Raw genomic sequence first — 23,763 nt, forward strand, 5'->3', positions numbered from 1 at the left:
TTTGTACTAATCTCTGTCTTCTAATACCAGTTATCCATAACCTTATTTCTATTTTACCTTTAGCATTGTGCTGGCATCTTTGACATCTGACTTCTGTGTTTTTCCTTTACCAAACATGATCAGTTTTTATCTTGTTTTTATACTAGCTCCTGTGACTTTTTTAGAATATATAATATACAGTTGACCCTTGAACTACACAGGTTTGAATTGCATGGGTCCATTTACATGCAGATTTTTTTCAGCAGAAAATACCACATGATCCATGTTTGGTTGAATCTGTGGGTGTGAGACATTGGATGACAAGAAGAATACTATACAGAGGGCAGACCGTAAATTACACACAGAGTTGCAACTGGGTGGAGGGTCAACACCCCAGCCTCTGTGTTGTACAAAAGTCAACTGTACTTAAAGTGTCATTTTGCTTGTTCTAAGAAGTGAACTTGAATGTGCATTTAAAGTTTACTTATTTTGTGAAGAACATTGAGAAATTGCCATATAAACTAGGGTTGAACTTCTAATTCTCCTTTGTCCAAATTAATGGTAAAACCTTCACATTCAAAAGTCAATGGTGACAAGTTCTCATCGTTTCCATATGCAATATTCAGCAAACATTTGGGCCTATACTTGTGCCAGCTACTGTGCTTAACTTACGGCTTCAGAGATGTAGCATGTTCTCAAGGCTAGGTGAGTGCGACAGTGGAAGTTCATGCTGAGTCCAAGGAGAGCACAAGAAAAGGAAGAGTAGGCATGAGCTTGGGAATAAAGAGCTAATGACTGTTTGCCCATAATTCTAGCTAAGTAAGATTTTCCTTGAACTTACTGTATTTGTTAGAGATTAGGCAACTATAAGAGGAACTAAACAGTCTCTTGAGGGTGAATAAAGAGAGTGAGAAAGCTGCCTTAAAACTCAGCATTCAGAAAACTAAAATCATGGCATCCAGTCCCATCACTTCATAGCAAATAAGGGGAAAAGTGGGAACAGTGATAGATTTTCTTTTCTTGGGCTACAAAATCACTGCAGATGGTGACTGCAGCCATGAAATTAAAAAACACTTGCTCCTTGGAAGAAAAGCTATGATAAGCCTAGACAGTGTATTAAAAAGCAGAGATGTCACTTCACTGACAAAGGTCCATATCGTCAAAGCTATAGTTTTTCCAGTAGTCATGTATGGATGTGAAAGTTGGTTCATAAAGAAGGCTGAGCGCCAAAAGAATTGATGCCTTCAAATTGTAGTGCTGGAGAAGACTTGAGACTCGGACTGCAAGGAGATCAAACCAGTCCATCCTAAATGGGAATCCTGACTATTCAGGATATGGGAAAATGGGAAACCCTGACTAGTCACTGGAAGGACTGATGCTGAAACTGAAGTGTCAATACTTTGGCCACGTGATGCAAAGAGCCAACTCATTGGAAAGGACCCAGATGCTGCAAAGATTGAAGGTAAGGAGAAGGGCAGCAGAGAATGAGACGGTTGGATAGCATCACTGACTCACTGAACATGAATTTGAGCAAATTCTGGGAGATAGTGAAGGCATGGGGAGCCTGATACACTGCAGTCCATGGGGTCACAAAGAGCTGAACATGACTTAGCTACTGAACAACAACAAGCAACGTACGTGTGTGAGTCCCATAAGAAGGCTCTTGCTACCATTTCCTGCAGGGCTGATTATAACAGCTGTGGCTTATTCAGGACTCACCCTGTGTTGTCATTCACTTTCTAGGGAGCACTGCTATAAGGTCAGGAGACTCGATCTGAAGTTTGAGAGAGGTGAAGGCTAATGCACATTTGGTCTCATTAAAATTCTACTTTTTGGTATTATCACTAACACTTATGGTTGACTGTAGAGTTGGCTGAACATGTCTTTCTGCACACCAACTAGAAAGTGTTTTATAGAGTGAGTTCAGTAAGTTTTAAATGGTCTTCCTCCTTTACTCTGAAAGTTGAATTAAGTGTATAAAAAGCTTACGCGTCTTAAAGAGAAAAAGAGATATGGACCTTGAATTGGGGTAGTTTCTTTCAGAACTGAAAGAGATCAAGCAGAGAATGGCATCAGAGCCGCGTCAAACTCCTGACCAGGAAATCTAGGTTTAGGGAGAGAACTTGCCCTTCGTCTACTCCTGTCCCTAGGCTACTTAGCTGAGTGAACGTGAGAGACCAGTTCCAGCTACAAGCTAAAGAGGTGCCGGTCATCCTGAGTGTGACTGCTCCACTAATACCCTCTGAACACATAGCTGTAGACAGTGGAAGTTTTGGTTGGCTGGTGGTTCTGAGCTTTCAAACACCCTGAATTACCTGCTTCATTAACTGCTTTGCCTGTGGCTTCGTCACTGTATTGCTGTTTGCATCTGCCTCCGCTGTTGAGTGGGCAGGCATCTGCATTGTAAAACACTCTAAAGACAATTGGGTTGTGTCCACAAATTTCATAAGTGGCCAATGTTAATACTGAGCCTAAAAGGGCGAAACGACTCACTTAGGTGTCTTCCCTGCCACACTCCTGTGTCACATCTTTAAGTGAAAAGAGGATGTTCCTGGTTTTGTTAAAGGGATATGTTTCATGTAGATATTTGGTTAGGAAAATCAGTGAAGGTCATATGCCAAAAATAATAGTTATTTCTAAATGGGATTATGGTAGTCTTAAAAACAAGTCTTCGGTGTAGCCCTTGTCACAGGTGCCATTTTGATTTTGTAGGGTTATCCCCTCCTGATCACAAGTCTCATGAAAGAGGGCCATGTCTGGTTTCTTCACCATATACCCAAATCCAACCACAGTGCTTCTTGCCTTACAGATAAATTTATTTGCTTACTGGGCACATTATACTGCTTTTCCAATTGCTTATAATAACCACTTTTCCCATATGCTTTTAAAAGGGCCAGGCTCAACCGACCAGACTCTTGGGAGATTTCCCCACTCCATTTCCATGTACCTTTGGGGATAAATCCTAAATTGTACTTCGTATCAACCTCTTCCCCCCTGCCCGCCGCCTTTCTTCATTTGTGAAGGTGCATTTTCATTCGGACACTCCCATCAGTTAATGCCATTGCTGGTAAAGACACTACCACTTTCCTTGGGGCTTTGTTTCAGCTCTGACTGCAAGAATTTTGCAACTTTTATTTCCTCAAAAAAGTTTCTAGTTAAAATTATGAAAACAGCATCTCCCATTGCTTTTGTTAACTCTATACGTAATCATAAGGGGTTTCCAGGTGGTGCTAGTGGTAAGGAGGCCTCTTGCCAATGTAAGAGACACCGGAGATGTGGGTTTGATCCCTGGGTCAGGAAGATCCCCTAGAGGAGGTCATGGCAACCCACTCCAGGCTTCTTGCCTGAAGAATCCTGTGGACAGAGGAGCCTGGCACACTACAGTCCATAGCATTGCAAAGAGTTGGACACGACTGAAGCAAATTAGCAGACATACCTCAATGTTCTCCCTCTCCCTAAAGTCTGTTGATGAGGGGTGGGGGTGGGAAAAAGGATACGGGCGCTACATGGGTGAGTAGAAGAAACATTCAACATGAATGTCAGTGGTTACATGGCTAGCCTGCAATCACCGTCTGGGCTCCACAGAGAACCCAAGTCAATATTTGTGGCTTGACTACTAGCAATATCACAGCCCTTTTTATGCTCTTTAGTTGAATTTTAGATTATCCTGTTGAAAAGTCAACTTATTAGAGTTAAAACAATGTTTCTGAAGCAGGGTCAGTTTATATCCGTTACTGACTCAATGGGCATGAGTTTGAGCAAACTCGGAGATAGTGGAAGACAGGAAGCTGGTGTGCTGCAGTCCATTGGGTCAGAGAATCAGAAAAGATTTAGCAACTGAACAAAGCATTTACAAGGTATATCCCATAGGCCAACGGTGAAAGCAATGAACTTAACCTGATGGCTTGGAGCCTCATTAATATTTTTAATCAGTGCTTCTAAATATTCATTTTCGGGACAAATAGCTGAAAGCCTCACAGTGCCTGGCCTTGTTATTTCCTTACTTCAGTTTATATACCTCATACTGTACCTCATTTCCACCAAGAGATAAGTCTAGAATATGCACAGTTGACCATTAACACAGATTTCAACTGTGGGTCCTCTTCTATGAGGATATCTTTTTCCAATAGAGTATTTGTATTTTCATTTTGCAGATCCTTAAGTGTGGAGAAAAATTTGTGTTTGATTAGAGATCACAATACATGGAATCAAAAGAACTAGGGTTTGAGTAGTGATTGTATCCAAACTGGCTCAGCTTCCTGCCTTTGGGTGAATCATTTACTGATTCCTTTCTTTTTGAGGCAGACATAGCAGCACTCAGGTTTTCAACTGTTTCAGGGTTGGGGTAAGCATCTCTAATAGCTCCATTATTCAAAGGTCAACTGTGGTTAGAATCTTCCTGTTCAAACAGCATTTTTTACACCATGCCACCTCTTTGCATGCTACTCATCCAAATCCAGCCATATTTCAAGATTTCTCCTCCTGATTTTGCCATTACTTTGTAATCTTAAAGCTTCCCTGGTAGCTCAGACAGTAAAGAGTACCTGCAATGAGAGAGACCCAGGTTCAATCCCTGGGTCGGGAAGATTCCCTGGAGGAGGAAATGGCAATCCACTCCAGTATTCTTATTTGGAGAATACCATGGACAGAGGAGCCTGGCGGGCTATAGTCCATGGGGTCACAAAGAGTCAGACACGACTGAGTGACTTCACTCACTCATAATCTTATGCTAAAGAAAACACTAAAACTGCCCATCTGTAAAGCACAATACTCACAGTGATATCACAGAGATTATAAAATCACACATGGGGAATGTTTATCCCCAGAAACTACTAGATTCTCAGTAGTTGCACAGGTTTATAGTCCCTTATCCAAAATCCCTGTAGCCCTAATTTTTCAGATTTTAGGGAGGAAATATGTATATTTTTTAAAAGATCAATAGCAGAGCATAGAGCACTTAATGTCCACAATAAAATGTGTTCATAGCTTCCCTGTGGCTCAGTGGTAAAGAATCTGCCTGCCAATGCAGAAGACATGGGTTCAGTCCCTGATCTGGGAAGATCTCACATGCCACGGAGCAACAGAGCCTGTGTGCCACAACTACAGAGCCTGTGCTCTAGAGCCCGGGAACCGCAACTACTGAGCCCACATGCCACCACTACTGGAGCCTGCATGTCCCGAAGTGACTAGAGAAGCCACTGCAATGAGAAGTGAGCCTAGAGCCCAGGAACCGCAACTGCTGAGCCCGCGCACCGCAGCTACTGGAGCCTGCATGTCCTGAAGCCTGCGCTCTGCGACTGGAGAAGCCACTGCAATGAGAAGTCCGCACCGCAGCTAGAGCAGCAGTTTGCTGCAACTAGAGAAAGCCCACGCAGCACAGCCAAATAAAACAGGAAGCCAAAAGTAAACCGGCACGGTGTGCTTGGCTAGGTACAACAGCTCCAACAGAACGCTGTGCACTGGGCCTTCTGCAGAGCCACCAAAAAGCCCACAAATGAAGCGGCAGCTGCCTGAAGGAACCTGCCAGAGCCCAAAGGGTCGGCAATGATTTAGCAACTGGAACCTCCCACTCAATCCTCTCATTTTATGGAAGGGAACACGGAAGGCCTAAAATGGGGAAATGACAGGTCCAAAGTTCAACAGCCTTAGACTGAGCTTAGATAAGATCAGATCCCTCTCTTCTCTTCCTTCACAACACTTAATAGCTTATGTATTCTTGGCTAGGACCATGGGCTCAACCCTTAGCTTATCAGTCCCTCCAGCCAGAGGAGTGAAGTACTATCAGCCACCTTGCAGGCAACTCATAAGGTGGCAGCCCCTTTTGGATTTATTTGGCTAGGATGGTTGGAAGAGCCATTTGTTCAAAAGGAGCACGTGCTGGTCACAGATGAAGGGTCAGTAGGCGGCTGAAACAACACGGTTACAAGTAATACCACATACCATATTGAGTGGTTGCCATTACATGCACTGGGATAATATTCATAAATCAAAGTCACAACATTGTTTTCCCCAACCTACAAAATGGGAAACTAAGCCACCTTGAGAAGATGGAGGACCTTTCCAGTCATTTGGGTTTTGTCCACTTTCTATTTTTCCAAGTCAGATCTTTGCATTGCTTTCAGGAAAGAAGTGTGTTGTGAGGTAAAAAGCACATGTTGTTCACTAACATTTTCTCCTAGACTATTTCTCACAAGTCAGTTCTGAAAGAAGAAAGTCCCCAAATTGGTGGAGGGTGGAGGAGGCGGGGGCAGGGAATATGGTCCATAGGCTCTGGGAAAAACTGGAATGCAAGTTCATCGTCTGGCAAGACATCAGAGGAATGGCCACACAGGGACAGGACAGGCTGCACACAAGGCATCGGAACAGGAAGAGAAACTACCTCTGTGCCAAAGTTTGGAATCTGTGCTGCCACCTGCCTTCAAAGGACACCTTAGTCACTAAGGAGTGACCGTGAGGGGCTGAAGGTAACAAGGTGCCCCATCTATATTCCAGGCATCATACAACTCCCTCAAATCTTGTCTAACCTTACAGAAGGACTAAGATTGAATTTCCTGCTAAGTGGCAAGATGGGGACTCATCTAATCTGATTTAAAGGAATAGCCTGACACTCCCTCCACACTCAAACATTACACTGTAATGCAGCTCTGGGAACTCAGAGCAAAAGGTAGGCCTTACAGGAAGGCAAGTGTATATTCTGTAAAGCAAGAATTTCTCACAATTACCACCGTTCAACAATAGGAACTTCCTGTGCCTGTTTTTTCACCTCTAAAATAATAAGTTTAATAATATGATGCTTTAGAGAGTTAAAATGTATCAATATGTAAGGTGCCCACAAAAAATGCCTACCTAGCACATAGCAAATGCTCAGTAAATTTATTTTTACTGCAGATAGTGCAAGTACTCCATTTCATTGCTACACACCAAATTTACCTTTTTGGAAAACACTTGGAAACCTAAGATAAATACCTTAAAAATGTTCATGTTTGGTCTCCTGAAGCCAGATTTAGGTTTAAAAAAATAAACAACTCACCACAGTTTCACTTATAAACAAAAAATAGAAACAAATTTCATCATCACCTACTAATGTTACCTCCTAAAATAATGCAAATCCTGTTTCTCTTCCATGCTTTCACAGCCACGTTAGGACTCCAGTTTCTCACCAGGACCGTGCATCCTAGCTGAGGTACTTACCTGTACAATCCCCCCCTTCTTTGAACTTTCCCTGACAGCATCCTCATCTGACCAAAAGTAGCTCCTTGCTTTAGGCACACTGGCAGCCAGTGGGCCAAACCTGGCTGGCAGATCTGTTTTGTTTTCATTTAAATGCCTTTAAGCAGATAGATACCACAAGCCCTACCACTATTATAGTGTGGATTGCGTTTATTCAGATTCATAATTTTTACCCGCCTGGCCCCTATAAGATTTGAATTCATCAGTCTACAGTATACAGTCCAAATACTGCAGCTGGCATGATCTTCCTAAAATGAAGAAAAGGCCATGTTTCTGCCTTGCTGTGCTCAGTAAACGTAGCTACTAGCTGGATGTATTCAATTCAAGAAACACTGTGTCCCTGCAAACATATCCAGCACTGTTCTAGGTGCCAGGGACGTTACAGCAAACAAAACAGACCAACATCTCTGCCTTCATTGAGCTTAAATTTCATTAGAAGAGACAACTGCTGTGGAGGTGAAGCATGGAAAGAGGTCAGGGAGTGTGGTGGGGTACCACTTTAGACAGGCTGTCCAAAGAAGGCCCAGAGAGATGGCATGCGCTATAAAGACATGGGAGGAGGGTGGAATGCATTCCAGACAGAAACAGACACAATGGCCCTGGAATGTTAGTTGAATCCTAGTTGTCCCTTTAAGTACCAGCTCAAATGCTCTCCCAAGAGATTTTCTTACCATTCCCAGTTAGGATGGCATTCTTCCTCCCACAGCTTCTTACATACAGCTCGTATACTTTCATGATTCTGTTATCATTTGTAGATATTGTCCTCAAAAATATTCATTGAAAAAAAATAAGTTACCCAAAGGATAAGCAGACACGGTGGGGTACTCTGGTGAACTTTCCTGCTGCAGTCTCCTAACACAGGGAGGTTATCTGTAATTCTTTAAATAGGCTTTGGAATCAAAGCTCAGATTTAAGTTTATCTGAGGGACAAATCCCTCAGCCTTGCTTAAGGTACCATTTGTACAGCAACACTGTAACATGGAAACACATGATATTAAGTTTTAGCTCCATGAAAGCATATAGTAGGCAGAACATAAAGTAGTGCTGCTTTTCCTTCTTGTAAAACAAACGGTGGCTCAGATGGCAAGAATCTGACCACAATGCAGAAGACTGGGGTTTAATACCTGTGTGGGGAAGAGCCTCTGAAGAAGGGAATGGTTACCCACTTCAGTATTCTTGCCTGGAGAATTTCACGGACAGAGGAGCCTGGCGGACTACAGTCCACAGAGTCTCAAACTCAGACACAACTGAGTGACTTACAGTTTCCCTTTCTTCACTATCACATAGCCCCAATGGCAGCTGTTGCCACAAGAGGGCACCATCAGCACAGCTGAAAAGCATGGCTCGTTGCTTTGCCTTCTCAGATTGAACCAGCTACCAGCTTCACCAGCTTTAAATCCACAGTGTACGAACTCTGAATGAAGAATGCCACCAACAGACAGGCATATGGTGGTGATGAGATAGGTACCACCAAGTTTATTACAGGCAGACTAGGAAAAACAAGAATCTAGTTTGAGAACTTCCCTGGTTGTCCAGTGGTTAAGACTCCGCCTTGCAACAGAGGGGATGCACGTTTGACCCCTGGTCCGGGAACTAACACTGGGGGGTACAGTGGGGGGCATGGCAACTAAGCCCCAAGTACTGAAACTGCACACTCCAGAGCCTCGGACCCACAACTAGGGAGCTGTACACAACAAGATCCCACATGATGCAACTAAGACCCAACAGTTCAGTTCAATCCTGTCGCTCAGTCGTGTCCGACTCTTTGCGATCTCATGGACTGCAGCACACCAGGCCTCCCTGTCCATCACCAACTCCCAGAGCTCACTCAAACTCATGTCCATCGAGTCAGTGATGCCATCCAACCATCCCATCCTCTGTCATCCCCTTCCCCTACCGCCTTCAATCTTCCCCAGCATCAGGGTCTTTTCAAATGAGTCAGGTGTTCCCATCAGGTGGTCGAAGTATTGGAGCTTCAGCATTAGTACTTCCAATGAATATTCAGGACTGATTTCCTTCAGGATGGACTGGATGGATCTCCGTGCAGTCAAAGGGACTCTCAAGAGTCTTCTCCAACACCACAGTTCAAAAGCATCAATTCTTCTGTGCTCAGCTTCCTTTATAGTCCAACTCTCACATCCATACATGACTACTGGAAAAACCATAGCTTTGACCAGATGGACCTTTATTGGCAAAGTAATATTTCTGCTTTTTAATATGCTGTCTAGGTTGGTCATAACTTTTCTTCCAAGGAATAAGAGTCTTTTAATTTCATGGCTGCAATCACCATCTGCAGTGATTTTGGAGCCCCCCAAAATAAGTTTGTCACTGTTTCCATTGTCTCCCCATCTATTTGCCAAGAAGTGATGGGACCGGATGCCATGATCTTAGTTTTCTGAATGCTGAGTTTAAGCCAACATTTTCACTCTCCTCTTTCACTTTCATCAAGAGGCTCTATAGTTCTTTGCTTTCTGCCATAAGGGTGATGTCATCTGCCTATCTGAGGTTATTGATATTTCTCCTGGCAATCTTGATTCCAGCTTGTGCTTCATCCAGTTCAGCATTTCTCATGATGTACTCTGCATGTAAGTTAAATAAGCAGGGTGACAATATACAGCCTTGACGTACTCCTTTGGAGTATTTGGAATCAGTCTGTTGTTCTATGTCCAGTTCTAACTGATGCTTCTTGAATTAATTAACTAAAAGCAAAAAGAATCTTGTGTGGTGGTGAAGAGCAAAGACTGATCAGGATTGGAATATGGGTTCCACAACTCCAGTGCACAGCTGTACCTCCCTGAGCTTCATGTGTAAAAAGGTTGTGCCAGACCCCTGCTAGAGGCTGGGCGCTGGTCCCAGTGAGCTCAGTCTTACTGCACAGATGGATGGATGGACAGAAGAAGATGTCTGTCCCTTCTCTTCTGCAGGGAAGAAGCCCTGAAGGGCCCTGGTTTCCGCTTACCTGCTGTGGATACACAAAGGCCCCAATTCTGTGCTCTGCCTGTCTTGGCAGCACCTCTTCCATGCTGCTCCCCAATAACCGACAGCCCTGTGAGTGGAAGCTGAGCAAGATGATAAACCAGTAGAAGACAGGCTGCATAAAAGAGCACATAACTCACAAATTAGAAAGAAAAAACTCTCATAAGATATTAAAGGTTGATTACAACAAACATCTTAGGGACAGTCTCTCAAAGGTGGATATTCAAGCTGAAAAAAAAAATGGAATTGGAAGTAGAACCATATACAAAAGCTAACTAAAAATAGACCTAAGATGTAAAATTATACAACTCTTAAAAGAAAATATAGAGAAAAGTTTTCGTGACAAGGGACTTGGCAATTATCTCTTGGATATGACACCAAAAGAATAGTCAACCTAAGTAAAAATAGACAAATCGCACTACATCAAAATTTAAAGCTGTACATCAAAGGACACCAGTCAACAAGAATCAAAAGGCAACCTACAGAACGGGAGAAAACAGTTGCAGATAATTTGATAAGGGGTTAAAATTCATAATACTTTATAACTGCAGAATATCTCTACAATTCAAGAATCAAGAAACCCAACTTTAAAAAATGGACTGGAATAGACATTTCTCCAAAGAAAGTGTATTACGTGACCAACAAGCCTATGAAAAAATGCTCACTAGTTGTTAGAAAAATACAAATCACAATAAGATGATATCATCTCACACTAAGCAGGATGGCTACCAATAAAAGAAAATAACAAGTGTTGACAAGGATGTGAAATTGGAATCTTTGTGCACTACTGGTGGGAACGTAAAATGGTACAGCCACAATGGAAAACAGTACAGCCATTCCTCAAAAAATTTAAAATAGAATTATTATATGACCTAGCAATTCCAAAGAATAAAAAGCCTATTTGTACCACCACTCCTATAGATTTTGTGTCCCATCCCCTGCTCCCAATTCATCTGTTAAAACCCCAATCCCTGACAAGATAGTACTTGCAGATGTGGTCTTTGGTAGGTAACTAAATCATTAAGGTGGAGCCTCAAGATTAAGAGTCCTTTTAAGAAGAATCAAGACAGCTTGCTTCCTCTCTGCTCTCTCCCATGTGAGGCTTTGAGAAGACGGACATCTGCAAACCAGGAAGCAGGCTCTTAGCAGCTGCCACATCTGCTGGCATTTTGATCTTGGACATCCCAGCCTCAGAACTGTGAGAAATCAATGTTTGTTATTTGCCATCTATGGCCATTTGTTAGAGCAACTCAAAGTGACAGCTTGGCATGTTTAGCAATTCTTATTCACAATAGCCACATGCTGGAAGAAACCAGTGTCCAGCAGCGGATGGACGGATATACAAAAGCTAGCATATACATCGGAGAAGGCGATGGCACCCCACTCCAGCACTCTTGCCTGGAAGATCCCATGGATGGAGGAGCCTGGTAGGCTGCAGTCCATGGGGTCGCGAAGAGTCAGGCACGACTGAGCGACTTCACTTTGACTTTTCACTTTCATGCATTGGAGAAGGAAATGGCAACCCACTCCAGTGTTCTTGCCTGGAGAATCCCAAGGATGGGGAAGCCTGGTGGGCTGCCGTCTGTGGGGTCGCAAAGTCGGACACGACTGAAGCGACTTAGCAGCAGCAGCAGCAGCGGCATATACATACAATGGAAAATCATTCAGCCTTGGAAATTCTGACACGTGCTATGACACAGATGACCCTCAAGGACATTATGTTAAGTGAAATAAGACAGTCACAGAATGACAGATACTGTACGATTTTACTTATAGGAGTTATCCAGAGAGGCACAAAGTAGAACGGTAATTGCTGGGGTCTAGGGGGCACTGGGAAATGAGCTTTGTAATAGTTACGGACTATAGTTTTACAAGATGGAAAAGGTTCTGGAGCCTGGATGCAGAACAGTGTGAATATACAGTATTACTCCTGAACTGGACACTTCAAAAGCATTAAGACAGTAAATTTTACATTATGCATTTAACCACAGTTATTTTTTAATGCCTTAATGTACGTCTACCTGTTTTTGCCAGTACCAAGAAACGCTTCTTGAATAGCATGTTTTATTTGGGAGTTAATTCCTAATAAGGGCTTCCCTGGTGGCTCAGAGGTTAAAGCGTCTGCCTGCAATGAAGGAGACCTGGGTTCGATCCCTGGGTCAGGAAGATCCCCTGGAGAAGGAAATGGCAACCCACTCCAGTATCCTTGCCTGGAGAATCCCATGGACGGAGGAGCCTGGTGGGCTACAGTCCACGGGGTCGCAAAGGGTCGGACGTGACTCAGTGACTTCACTTTCACTTTCCTAATAAAGTTATTCAGAGTCTTAAGCACCTGATTAAGGAGATGAAATGTTTTAAAGGCAATTTTTATATGCATTTCTTTCCTTTCAGTTTACCACTACACCAAAGACACTGAATGTTGAGTCATATGTGCTATTCATGCAAAGTACTGAATGGCTGTAAAGGAAAAACTGCTCCCAGGCTATCTTCTCTGCGCTGTACTCACATTTCTGGTTACCAAATGTGTGTTTTTGCCCTGTACCAAGCCAATCTGCTATATGGGCTACATGAGCAACAATTCCATTCTGATACTGAACTTGTGGTTAGTATCAGATCCCGCAGCAAAAGGCTGAGTCCCACAGGACTGTTCCTTCAACCCATTTCCAATACAAATCACAAATCCAGATTGACACCTGTGCTTCTGGCCAAAGAGCTATAAATCACACTCTTCTCAGGTTCGATTAATTTGTGGGAGTAGCTCACAGAACTCAGGAAAAGAGTTTACTTATTAAACTACTGGTTTATTACAAAAATACATGGCTCAGGAATAACAGATGGAAGAGCTGCAGAGGGCAAGGAGTGTGGGGCACATGCAGTACTCGCAGTGTCCCGGGAGCACCATCCTCCAACACCTAAGCACGTTCGGTAACGTGGAAGCTGTCCAGATCTCACAGCTCATGGACTTTGATGTAGGCTTCATTATGCTGACATGATTGACTAAATCAATGGCCGCAGATTTAACCTTCAGCTCCTCTCCCCTCTTCTCTTCACTTGGAGAGAGCAGATGTATACAGGCTGAAAGTTCCAATATAAATCTCTCAGTTGGTTCCCCTGGCAACCAGCTCCCAGACTTAGGGAGTTTCCCAAAGCCATCTCATTAACATAACCTTAGGAATGGCTGAAAGATGCTAACAAAAGACACCCTTTTCACCTTTATGGTTCTGGAGCTATTTCATGAACTGGAAACAAAACTACATACTCTAATAAAAGATTTTCCTGTAGCTCTTATATAGAAAATTACATAGGTTTTAGGGGCAGTGTGCCAGGAATAAGGACAAAGACCAAATAAACATAATTCTTATTACAAATCATAATATCACATTGGCAAAGAGTATTTTCTCTATTGTGTCTCAGTCAACTAATTGGGATGCCATCCTCTTAAATTGAGGCAGACTTACAGCTCTTGACTGTCTCTGCAGGTACTTAGAAAGAAATTTTAATACATGGGTTGAAGAAAAAGTATTTATTTGACACCTTTACAAAAATATTTAGGCACATAATTTTCATATTTATGTCACCTGATTTACATATCTCAATCCTCAGTACCTTTTAAAAACACTAAAATGGTCATTTGGTAAATAGAATCTATATTGAAAAAATACTGTGACAGACCAACATTTGTAGACAAAAATCAGTTGATTATCAGCATGAGAAAGAAATGTTTATGAACAAAATAATCTCTAAAAACATCTTTGTGAGACAAAAAACAAAAAAATCTAACCAGTAGATTTCTTTTTAAAAGTATTTTCAAAAAAGAAAGCTTAAAAAAAAACTCATCATAGAATATCTCCTCATACCATGATGAAGTGTCATCCTAACAGTAAGGACTAGAAGGTAGGCTTAGAAAATGAGGATAGTGCCAGAGGTTCACAAATACCAACAACTGACAAAAGCCTGGACACAGAGGCACCATGAAGCTAACGCATTTAATTCGAAGATGAGAAGAAAGAATGTCCAACCTACACAGGAGCTACCTTAAGGTACGGTAAAACTGGGGAAGTTTTAACAGAATCACCATTCTGAAGTGTAATTATATTTCTCTGAGATAGATACTATTTTTTTTTAATTTACCAAAATATGAGAGTCATTTTTTTAAAGAATAGAATCTTTTTAAAAGGTAGAATCACCTGCATCATACAATAGCCCAACTATATCCACTAGATATTTTAACAAGTTGACCATGAGCAGAAACTCTTCTTTAACCATTCTAGAAGCAACCAAATTATAGGGGCACATTCAAAATGAAATATATTGCCCAGGCCTCTAGCATTTAAGGAGCACAAATTAAGACTCTTAATCTTTGCTTACAGCCTAACCCTGAAATGACAGTAACGTTTGTTGAGTGCCTAATATGCACGAGGCATTGTGCTGAGGAGTTTGCATCCCTTATCTTATTTATTTTGAAGATTATTATTTTTCCCTCAGGGAGAGAAAAATCAATCACAGCCTTGTTCATAGGGAGGAACCAGTAGTACACAGCTATGGGGAAGCAAGAATACGTGCGAGAGAGAGCAGAGGGACCCGGGCAGTCACAGAATTTGAATGGTCTGGCTCTCGTCTCAGAGCTAGAGGACTAGTACAAGTTATAAATCCTCTTCAAGAAGTGTGTCAGTCAACTCTATGGGTGGGACACCCCTAATCACCAGTGCTGGCAACTGTGCAGGCAGCTTCTACTCATAAATCGCTGACTCCTTTCATCTGCTTCTTTCTCTCAATCGGGATCTGGCTAAAGAATCATACATTCCTTGAGAATGAGAACCACGTCCTCTTCACCTCAGCTGCCACAGAGCTTCGCATAATGCCTGGCATAAAACAGTCAATCTCTGCTCAGTGAAAGGTGCCACAACAACCAAAATAAAGGTAGGCCTGCCCAAAACCCTGGGTACTACTCCAAACTAGTCAAAAGCGAAACGACTCTTCTCTCCATGAAGATCCTATATCAGCATTACTGCTGTGAACTTTCCATGCATGGCTGATACAATAAGAACTACAAACAACAAACGCAAAACATTCTCTTTCTTAACCTACATGCAAGCTGGATCCTACAAATGACTGACTCCTACAGTCAACAGTCATGTGAAGGAATTAGAAATCACCCGACATGCTGGCAACATGTAGCCTGACCAATCAGGTTACTCAAATCAATCTGGCACTGCCTTAAAAACAGATTGGTCAAAGAGGGCATCGCTGTCATTAACTCAAAAAAAGGAGCCACTAGTCACAAATGTGTTTTCAGCATCCTCACCACAGCTCATTTGTCTCAGAGGGCAAATTCAGGATTTAATTCCATACTGTCTCTTTTTCTCCCAGGAGGTAGTTAACAGATCAAAGAACTTTTGCCTTGTAAGATGCTGGAATACCAGGCATATCTCTTCATGTGCCATAACCAACCCTGCACATAACTGAAAACAAACTACAAAAAATGGCTGGTCAGTCTATTCAGTCTCCAACTTCCCCAGGCTTCTTGCTCTTAAGATGTTGGTGGCAGGTAAAGGGGAATCCAACAATCAACATGAACAGGGCAGAGAGCTTGAAGCTGCTCTGCTGCTTCTGATCAGTCAGAAAGCTCAGTATAGGCCACGGGCCCTAACGTCATATGCATTTAGTGAAATTATTACTAAGCACGATTTTCTCAAATAAGACCTAAAGAGATGACATGTCTTCAAAGGAAACTGACTCTCCAAGAAGCAGTTCAACACTTGGCAGGGTGGGGGGCCAGTGGCGGGGTGGAGCGGGTCTTAGTCCAACACCTCTAAATGCACACCAACTATTTCTAATGTCAAAGTTCCCTCCTCCCAGTAGCTCAAAGGAGGAGGAACAGAACTACCAAAATTAGCTCCCAAAATGCATTCCCCTTGTCCCCGGGCAAAAGTGGGTAGGGACAACAAAATTCATAGGCAAAAGTGCATGTCACCCATGGCCAGCCTGGAGTAAGACAGAAGCTCAGGCACACAGAGTGTCCATCACTCTCCCTGATGTACAAAGCCTATTCCTTGAGGACTCTAAATTCCATCAATCACTCACCTCCTCAAAAGAGCTCAGGCTAGCTCAGCTGGCACCTCACTTCCTCAGAGGAGGAGGGGAGGTTATCAACGGCAGCACAGTTCAGCGGAAAAAAACAGGAATTCTGACTTATTAGCAAGTCATCTTTCTCTGAGTCTTGCTTTCTTATCAATAAAACAGGGATAAGATATCTTGCACAACATAATATCCTATTCTCCCACTTAAATTTTCTCAGCTCACATATTATTAGGAAACAGTGAGTCTCAGGATCCCCTACATGGAGCTACTAACTTGAGAGTTGGCTATGAGGCTAATTCTAGGGACCAGCACCACTGGCTAGGCTTTGACAAAGACAAACCAAAAATAAGGGAGATATGAATATGAAAAGGACCTCAATATAACTCTTTTTCAAAAATAGGAAGAAATCAAAACCTTCCAGGTTCCCTGTTGAGGCACCAGAATACTACAAAGGCCAGTAGATTGCAAACCTAATGAAATGAAAGCCAGCATGTACACCAACGCAAAGGTAGCCAGCTTCCTGCAATGACTGCACAGCTGGCCTGAGCAAGCATTTATCTCCAAAGTCAATGGATGTCTCTAAGCCAAGTCACACTGCTGTGTTTGAGTTAACCACCGACCTGCCCAAAGAGGCAATTCACGCGAGGCCCATCCACAGCTGCTCTCCCAGGATGCAGCACTGACCTTGAGAAAAGCGGGCCTGCTCATTAATGTAGGATGTGGCAGGAGTGTCCAAAGGAAAGAGGTATGCTCATGCCATTAAAAGAAGAGGAGGGAAGGTGACGGCTCTAACACTGAGGGTGCCAGCAACACAGTCCAAGCCTGGACCATACAGAAACATCTAACCAGCCTTTCCCCTCAAATCATACACTCAGAAATGCAAGACTGGTCATACTGATTCAAGCAGGAGTAAAAAGAGGAGCAACAAAACCCAGAGGCAGGAAGGAAGGGGAAACAGATGGAGGTCATGTTCCCAGCATGCCATTCTCACTCGGGCAAGAACAGCTGAGCTCATGGTTTAGGATGGCAGGGTCCATACGCATTTGATGTACACTGCAGCATTTGGTTTCACATCGCTGTGGAGCTGGTGCTTCTAACCCCACAGACAGATTTGCAGTTTCTGAGAGCTGAGAAAACTTCGAAGACTTGTTCACAGTCACAAGGTCTTCTGAATAAATCCATGGAGCTAAGTTCTCAGTCTTACCCTTGGTCACTATAGCAGGAGCGAGATCAGGCAACTACCTCCAACAACATCTCTCCACCTCCAGCACACAGCACAATGCCTGGCACGTATTACATGCACAATACATTTTAGTTGGATGAATGACTCCGACAGATGAATAAAATGAGTAAAAAGTCTACTTCCTTCACCCCTTCATTTTCCTCATCCTACACAACATAGAGGGAATAGGACATTTTCAAGGAACACACCCTACTCATCCCATGAGCTCTCAGGAAGGCCAATGTAGAAACCAATACACTTTGAAGCCACACACATTTCTTTAGTGCCAAAGATGTCCTCTTTGGCCAAAGCAGTGATGATAGCCTCATGAAGAAAAGGCAATCATTAAGAAAGAAAATTCAGAGAAGACTAACTTCAGATCCTCAGCTGCATTTCCAGCAGAAGGAAGGCCAAACTGTCTCCAGACTCAGCAACGACATGAACAGTGAGGCTCCTGATGGAACGCTTTAGATATGTGGCTCTCAGGGACACCTGGATATCAAACTATGGAATAAAATATTTTCAAAACATGGATGTTTCACTGTCGGCATAGAAGAAAAATAAATTAAAAAGCCCAGTATATTTTCCAGTCTGATATAAATTAATTCTAATGGCATATTTAAAAGAGTCAATTATAAGTTTCTCTCATAAAATTTTAAAAGGCAGCAATCAATCCGCAGATTGTACAAGTGCAACAGTATTTTCTCCATGATCAAGACACCTCAGTATCTGTGTAAGAATTGCCAGTGTTCCCATTTGATCGAAAACTTGGGCCAGTGCAGTCGATGCAACCCTCGTCATACTGCTCCTTTTCCCTTAATGTCCAGCTTGCTACTGGCTTCTGACTGTTTGCTCAGCTGCTCTTCAGAGAAGGTGATGTAGGAATATACCAGGCTCCCAGCAATGCTGCAAAACAGAAAACCACCATCAGGGAGGAAGGAAGGAATGGCACAAATATAAGGCAACCTGGACTGAGGGTTGGAGCTACCTTTATGAATGAACACCACATAAAATGAAGACATACAGCATTTTCATTTACCAAACTAGAGACATTCCCTCATCATGGTACTATCCACTGTCACTGATGCTTTGGAAAAACGAATATTTGCATATACTTGTCAGCAGAAGTGCCAATTTTATACAGTCTTTCTTCATGACAATTGGTTGAAATAAAAATCTCAGAATTCCACTTATCCTCTGACCTACCAATCTAGTTCATGGATGAACTGTATACATCTTCATAGACTTATTGACAAAGCATTTATCACAAAATCTATAACTGCAGAAAATTAGCTAAAGGATAAGTGTCTCACAATAGAGTACTATATAAATTCATACAATAGAATACTAGGCATTTATTTAAATGGCAGAAAATAAAGAGCTGGCCATGACCTTTAAAATGAAAAAATAGTTCAGCATTCTCTAACCCTATTTTATTTAAATGAACGTGAACATGTACATTAATGCATCAGAATAAAGTCTGGAAGAAACAAAATAAGAATATTAATGAGTAATTACATCTAGACTGAGATTATAGGTGATTTCTACTTGTATTTTTTGATTATTTTCAAAAATAATCATTCAAGGCAGAAATACTTTTTAATAAGAATAAAAGATATCCCAATAAGTAAGAAAAGAGGCTTCCCAGGTGGCGCAATGGAAGGAATCCGCCTTGTCAACACGGATTTTCAAGGTATCTCCTGTCAATGAAGGAAATGCAAGAGAAGCAGGTTTGATCCCGGGGTCAGGAAGATCTCCTGGAAATGGCAACGCAATCCAGTAGTCTTGCCTGGAAAATTCCATGGACAGAGGAGCCTGGCAGGCTGCAGTCCACGGGGCTGCAAAGAGCCAGACATGGCTGAGCACACATGCACACACACAAGAAAGGAAACATGCAGATCCCGGGAGACTCGGAGCTAGTTTCTCTCCAACTAGCATCAAGGGAACAGTGGGGAACCTCCATCTTCCGAGCCCTTGGCCTCTGAGCGGGCTGCTGCCACCCCTCACACTTGTCTACCACACCTACTGCCAGGGGGGTTCGCTCTAATGGGACAGGGATTATTTTGGGGACCTCGCCCACCTGGGCTACACAGCCTCCTGAAAGCTCTTTGGAGGGAATGTATTAAAAGTACCTATCATGTGTGTTTAGGAATAAATGAATCTTCCCAACTAGATTACAAATTCCCTTAAGGTAGAAATTAGTCTATGCCTTTGCATACTTATCAGTCACCTCCTTAAGGAGACAGGAGAATAAAGACAAGCCGGTGGTAAGACAGAAGGTATGCAAAGAGACTGAAAATGTTCAAAACAAAGTGGGACCATTTTCCTCTCTTATCCGATGAGCTCTCACATGGCTAAATGATGCAGCAGATTTTTATAGTCAGATCAGGGTTAGAGTGTCAGCTCCGCTTCTTACTATGGTGGCTGTGTGACCTTGGGCAAGTTATTTCACCCGAGTCTCAATTTCATTTTCATGTGAACTCGGGGATGATTAAATGAAACAATGTTGTAAAGGTGGCTGTCACAGACTAGGCACTCAACAAATATTAACACCTTATGTTGCCTTCATAGATATCTAAGTCCCTTCTATATCAAGGTAAGTGTTGGTCTGTGCACATACTTTCTTTAGTTTTTATTGAAGTACAGTTGATTTACAAAGTTATGTTAGTTTCTGGTGTACAGCAAAGTTATGCAATTTCATATATATATACATACACACGTTCTTTCTCATATTATTTTTGTTATGATTTACTACAGGACATTAAATATCGTTCCCTTGTGTGCACATACTTTAAAAATAGAAGTACCTCAGTTACAAAAGTCTGACCAGGATGTTTGTTAACCATTCTATCCGCCTAGGCATTTTAGGAATTTGGCCAGGAGTAAATTTACAAAAAAAAATAAAAGGCTCTCAAATTTTGTTGTGATTTCTTTGGAACTCAATGGCATTGATAAGGATATTATTTATTAACTGATGTGAGTCAGGTAGATGCTCCCTTTTAGGATCAGAATTCTGATAAGACTGCCTTCATGTCCAATACAGTTTTGTTTTTTAAAGGACTCAACTAGAGAAAAGTTAAAGAAATAGAATATGAACCTAAAAACTTACTTTCTACCTATTCTTACCATTTAATGTCAGTATTTTTAGAAACAGGGCGTTTTTCTCATATATTTGGAAACAGGGTGTTTTTTTGTTTTGTTTTGTTTTGTTGCTTTCCTGGTATCTTTGATACTCTTCCCCGACTCAGGGCTGAATCCAAACTACTCAAGCATTTCCATCATTTTTTCCCCTACTTCTACTCCTTTTTCTTTTCTGCCTCTTAAAAAAAAAAAACAAAAAACAAAAAAACCTTAAAAGGTAGGTAGAGGACTCCTGTCAGAACATTTTAAAAGGTAATATATTATATATGTTTCCCACACCCAGAAGAAGTTCCTTCAAATGTCATTAGTCTCTTGCAAAATAACTTTAGACCTCATGACCAGGATCAATCAGGGAAGGTTAGTAGCCAAACAAAACAGACAACCCTAGCTTAAAAACTGAGAAAAGAAAACGGAGGTTATGAAAAGTGAACTATAAATAGCTAGTGGCGGACCCATAACAGAATACAAATCTGCTGCTATATTCCATTTCAGTGCTCTTCTGTAAGGAATTATAATATCACAAAGGGCTAGCCAACCTCCCTACATCCTTTTAGAAGTCAAAGTTATTCCAGTGAGAAGTCAGTTATTTATCTCTATGAAAAGCCTGGTAACTGTTACAGCAGCAGCAACCCACTGATAATACAAAACATGTCCTTCTCTCTCTCCAAATGAGAGAACCACTAAGAAGAGATCACGTCCTTACTTTAGGAGAAGACTGGAACTAGAAGAGTCTGCTAGGATGGAATCATGCAGGAGGAGAAGGCTGGAAGCAGGAAGCAAAACCTCCTTTTAAGGAAACAGGTAAAGGAGTCCCAGATGCAGGAACAGTAGACTCAGGAGCCAGGCAGAAGTGGCTAGACCAAAGTCCTCTCTGGAGCCAGACTCTGGGCTGCATCACGGCCCACCCCCAGAGACCATATAGACTCTGGTTTGATGTCAGAAGGTACAGTAAAACGGGGTGTTTTACACAAAAGGAGGCTGGCTTAAGAGTTATGTAACCAGTATGATGACATATGCTGACGGGATATGAAAATAACTTATTCCTCTATTCACTTTTACTGGACTGCAGTTAAGAAAACTTGGAAGGCAATCATGGACTGAATGTTTCACCAGCTGGATAATACATGGCAAGTTTCTCAGCCCCTCTATGAAATGAAATACTCACAGTGCCTATCTCAGAGAACTGTTAGATTAAGCATGGCAACTTAGGGCAATGCAGAGGATAAGACTAAGCATAAAAAAATATTGTCTGATATTTGGTTATTACTATTACTAGTTGGATGCCTGTTACAGACCAGGCACTGGTAAGTACTGACACAACTATAAATAAGACAAGTGATTTCTGCCCTCAGATAGCTGAGAATCTAAAGTGGCAATGGCTACATATGGTTCACTTAGGCTACATTATAACTAATTAGTCATTTACTGAATGATAATTCATTAAAGGGTGAGAACCTGGACTCTGGAGTTCAACCCTTCAGGGCTGAAATCCTTCAATGACAGGAGCTGTGTGACCTTGGCAGAGCTATGAGTGAATGCACCACCTCTCTCTAGAGCACAGTGCCAGGCAAACAGAAACAGGCCCAATGCATGTCTTCAGAATGCATAAGACTGAAACTTTCTAAGCCTCAGCCTCCTCATTTATAAAATAGCGATAATAAAAGAACTTCAGGGCTTCCCAAGTGACTCAATGATAAAGAATCCACCTGCCAATGCAGGAGACACAGGCTCAATCTCTGAGCTGGGAATTCTATAATAGAATACTGCTGCTGCTAAGTTGCTTCAGTTGTGTCCAACTCTGTGCGACTCCAGAGACGGCAGCCCACCAGGCTCCTCCATCCCTGGGATTCTCCAGGCAAGAACACTGGAGTGGATTGTCATTTCCTTCTCCAATGCATGAAAGTGAAAAGTGAATGTGAAGTCGCTCAGTCGTGTCCGACTCCTAGCCACCCCATGGACTGCAGCCTACCAGGCTCCTCCGTCCCTACTCAGCAGTAAAAGGGAATTTCCCAATGGCTCTGCAGGTAAAGAATCTGCCTACAATGCAGGAGACACAGAAGACTCAGGTTCTATTCCTGGGTTGGGAAGATTCCCTGGAGAGGAAATGGCAACCCACACCAGTATTCTTGCCTGGAAAACCCCACAGACAGAGGACCCTGGCGGGCTACAGTTCAAAGCATCACAAAGAGTCAGACATGACTGAGCCACTAAGCACGCACATACCACCCTAAGGAATCCGCAGTCAACAGCAGCAGCAGGAAAGAGGTACAGACTACTGACACATGCATACCACAGAATCTCAACTGCAACGCGGAATCTCACGCAATTATGTCAAGTCAAAGAGGTCAGACAAAGAGCTGCATAACATTTTGTATCATTATACAACATTCGGGACATCACATGGATACAGAACAGATCTTTGTAGGCAAGAGAGGTTCAATGAAAAAGGACACAGGGAGATCTGGGAGGTATTACAATTGTTTTACACCTTGAATATGGCGGTGGTAGTTATATAACTGTATGCACTTATCAAAACTTCCAGAACTGTACAGGAAATGGGGGGGATTTTACTGTATTTAAGTTATGGTTTATTTTTTTAAATAGAAGGAAAAAAAGAATCATAGATAAAAATAAACTCCAAAAGTTCTCTGAATTCTAGCCTGGGCAGTTATGGAGATGCTGGGGTCATTATCTGGAAAGCCTGCATTTCTTGGGCCAAAGACACAGGCCAGAGCCCAACTTCTGGTAAAAGTACAGAAGCACATTCTGTCACCACCCTTCACTATTCATTCCCCACTTGCTCTGCTGCTTTTTTGAGCTTGAGTGAACACGCAGTAATTGGCCACTGGAAAAAGGCACTTAGGGAGGTTGGAGACAGCCAGGCTCTTAACAGAGCCCTACTGGGGGACAGAAAAAAAAAAAAAAAATCAAATTGGAGTCTAAGAACCTACCAAACCTCTTGCTTCCTAGAATTGAATCCTATCAGAAAGGACTATTTAAACTTTTCCTGAAACAGCAGGAAAAAAAAAAAAAAATCCAAGCAAGATGAAGGGAAGCTAGATTCATCAAAGTATAATCAGAAAATTCTTTAAGAGGACAGTTTTATTAGTGATTTCTTTCAAAGTGCAATCAGC

The 23,763-nt window shown here is 42.2% G+C and overlaps 1 protein-coding gene across 1 annotated transcript in view; it reads right to left on the reverse strand.

Annotated features, from left to right (window-relative positions):
* Window positions 1-13,693: 13,693 nt before the first annotated feature.
* Window positions 13,694-23,763, reverse strand: part of SLC35D1 (solute carrier family 35 member D1) — a 46,924-nt gene continuing 36,854 nt past the window's right edge. The window contains exon 12 of the mRNA XM_069594289.1: window positions 13,694-18,394. Coding sequence (XP_069450390.1) covers window positions 18,286-18,394 — 109 coding nt within the window. The 3' untranslated portion in view covers window positions 13,694-18,285. The remainder of the gene's footprint in view (window positions 18,395-23,763) is intronic.

Source organism: Ovis canadensis, chromosome 1 (genome assembly GCF_042477335.2).
Source record: "Ovis canadensis isolate MfBH-ARS-UI-01 breed Bighorn chromosome 1, ARS-UI_OviCan_v2, whole genome shotgun sequence".
Lineage (NCBI taxonomy): Eukaryota > Metazoa > Chordata > Mammalia > Artiodactyla > Bovidae > Ovis > Ovis canadensis.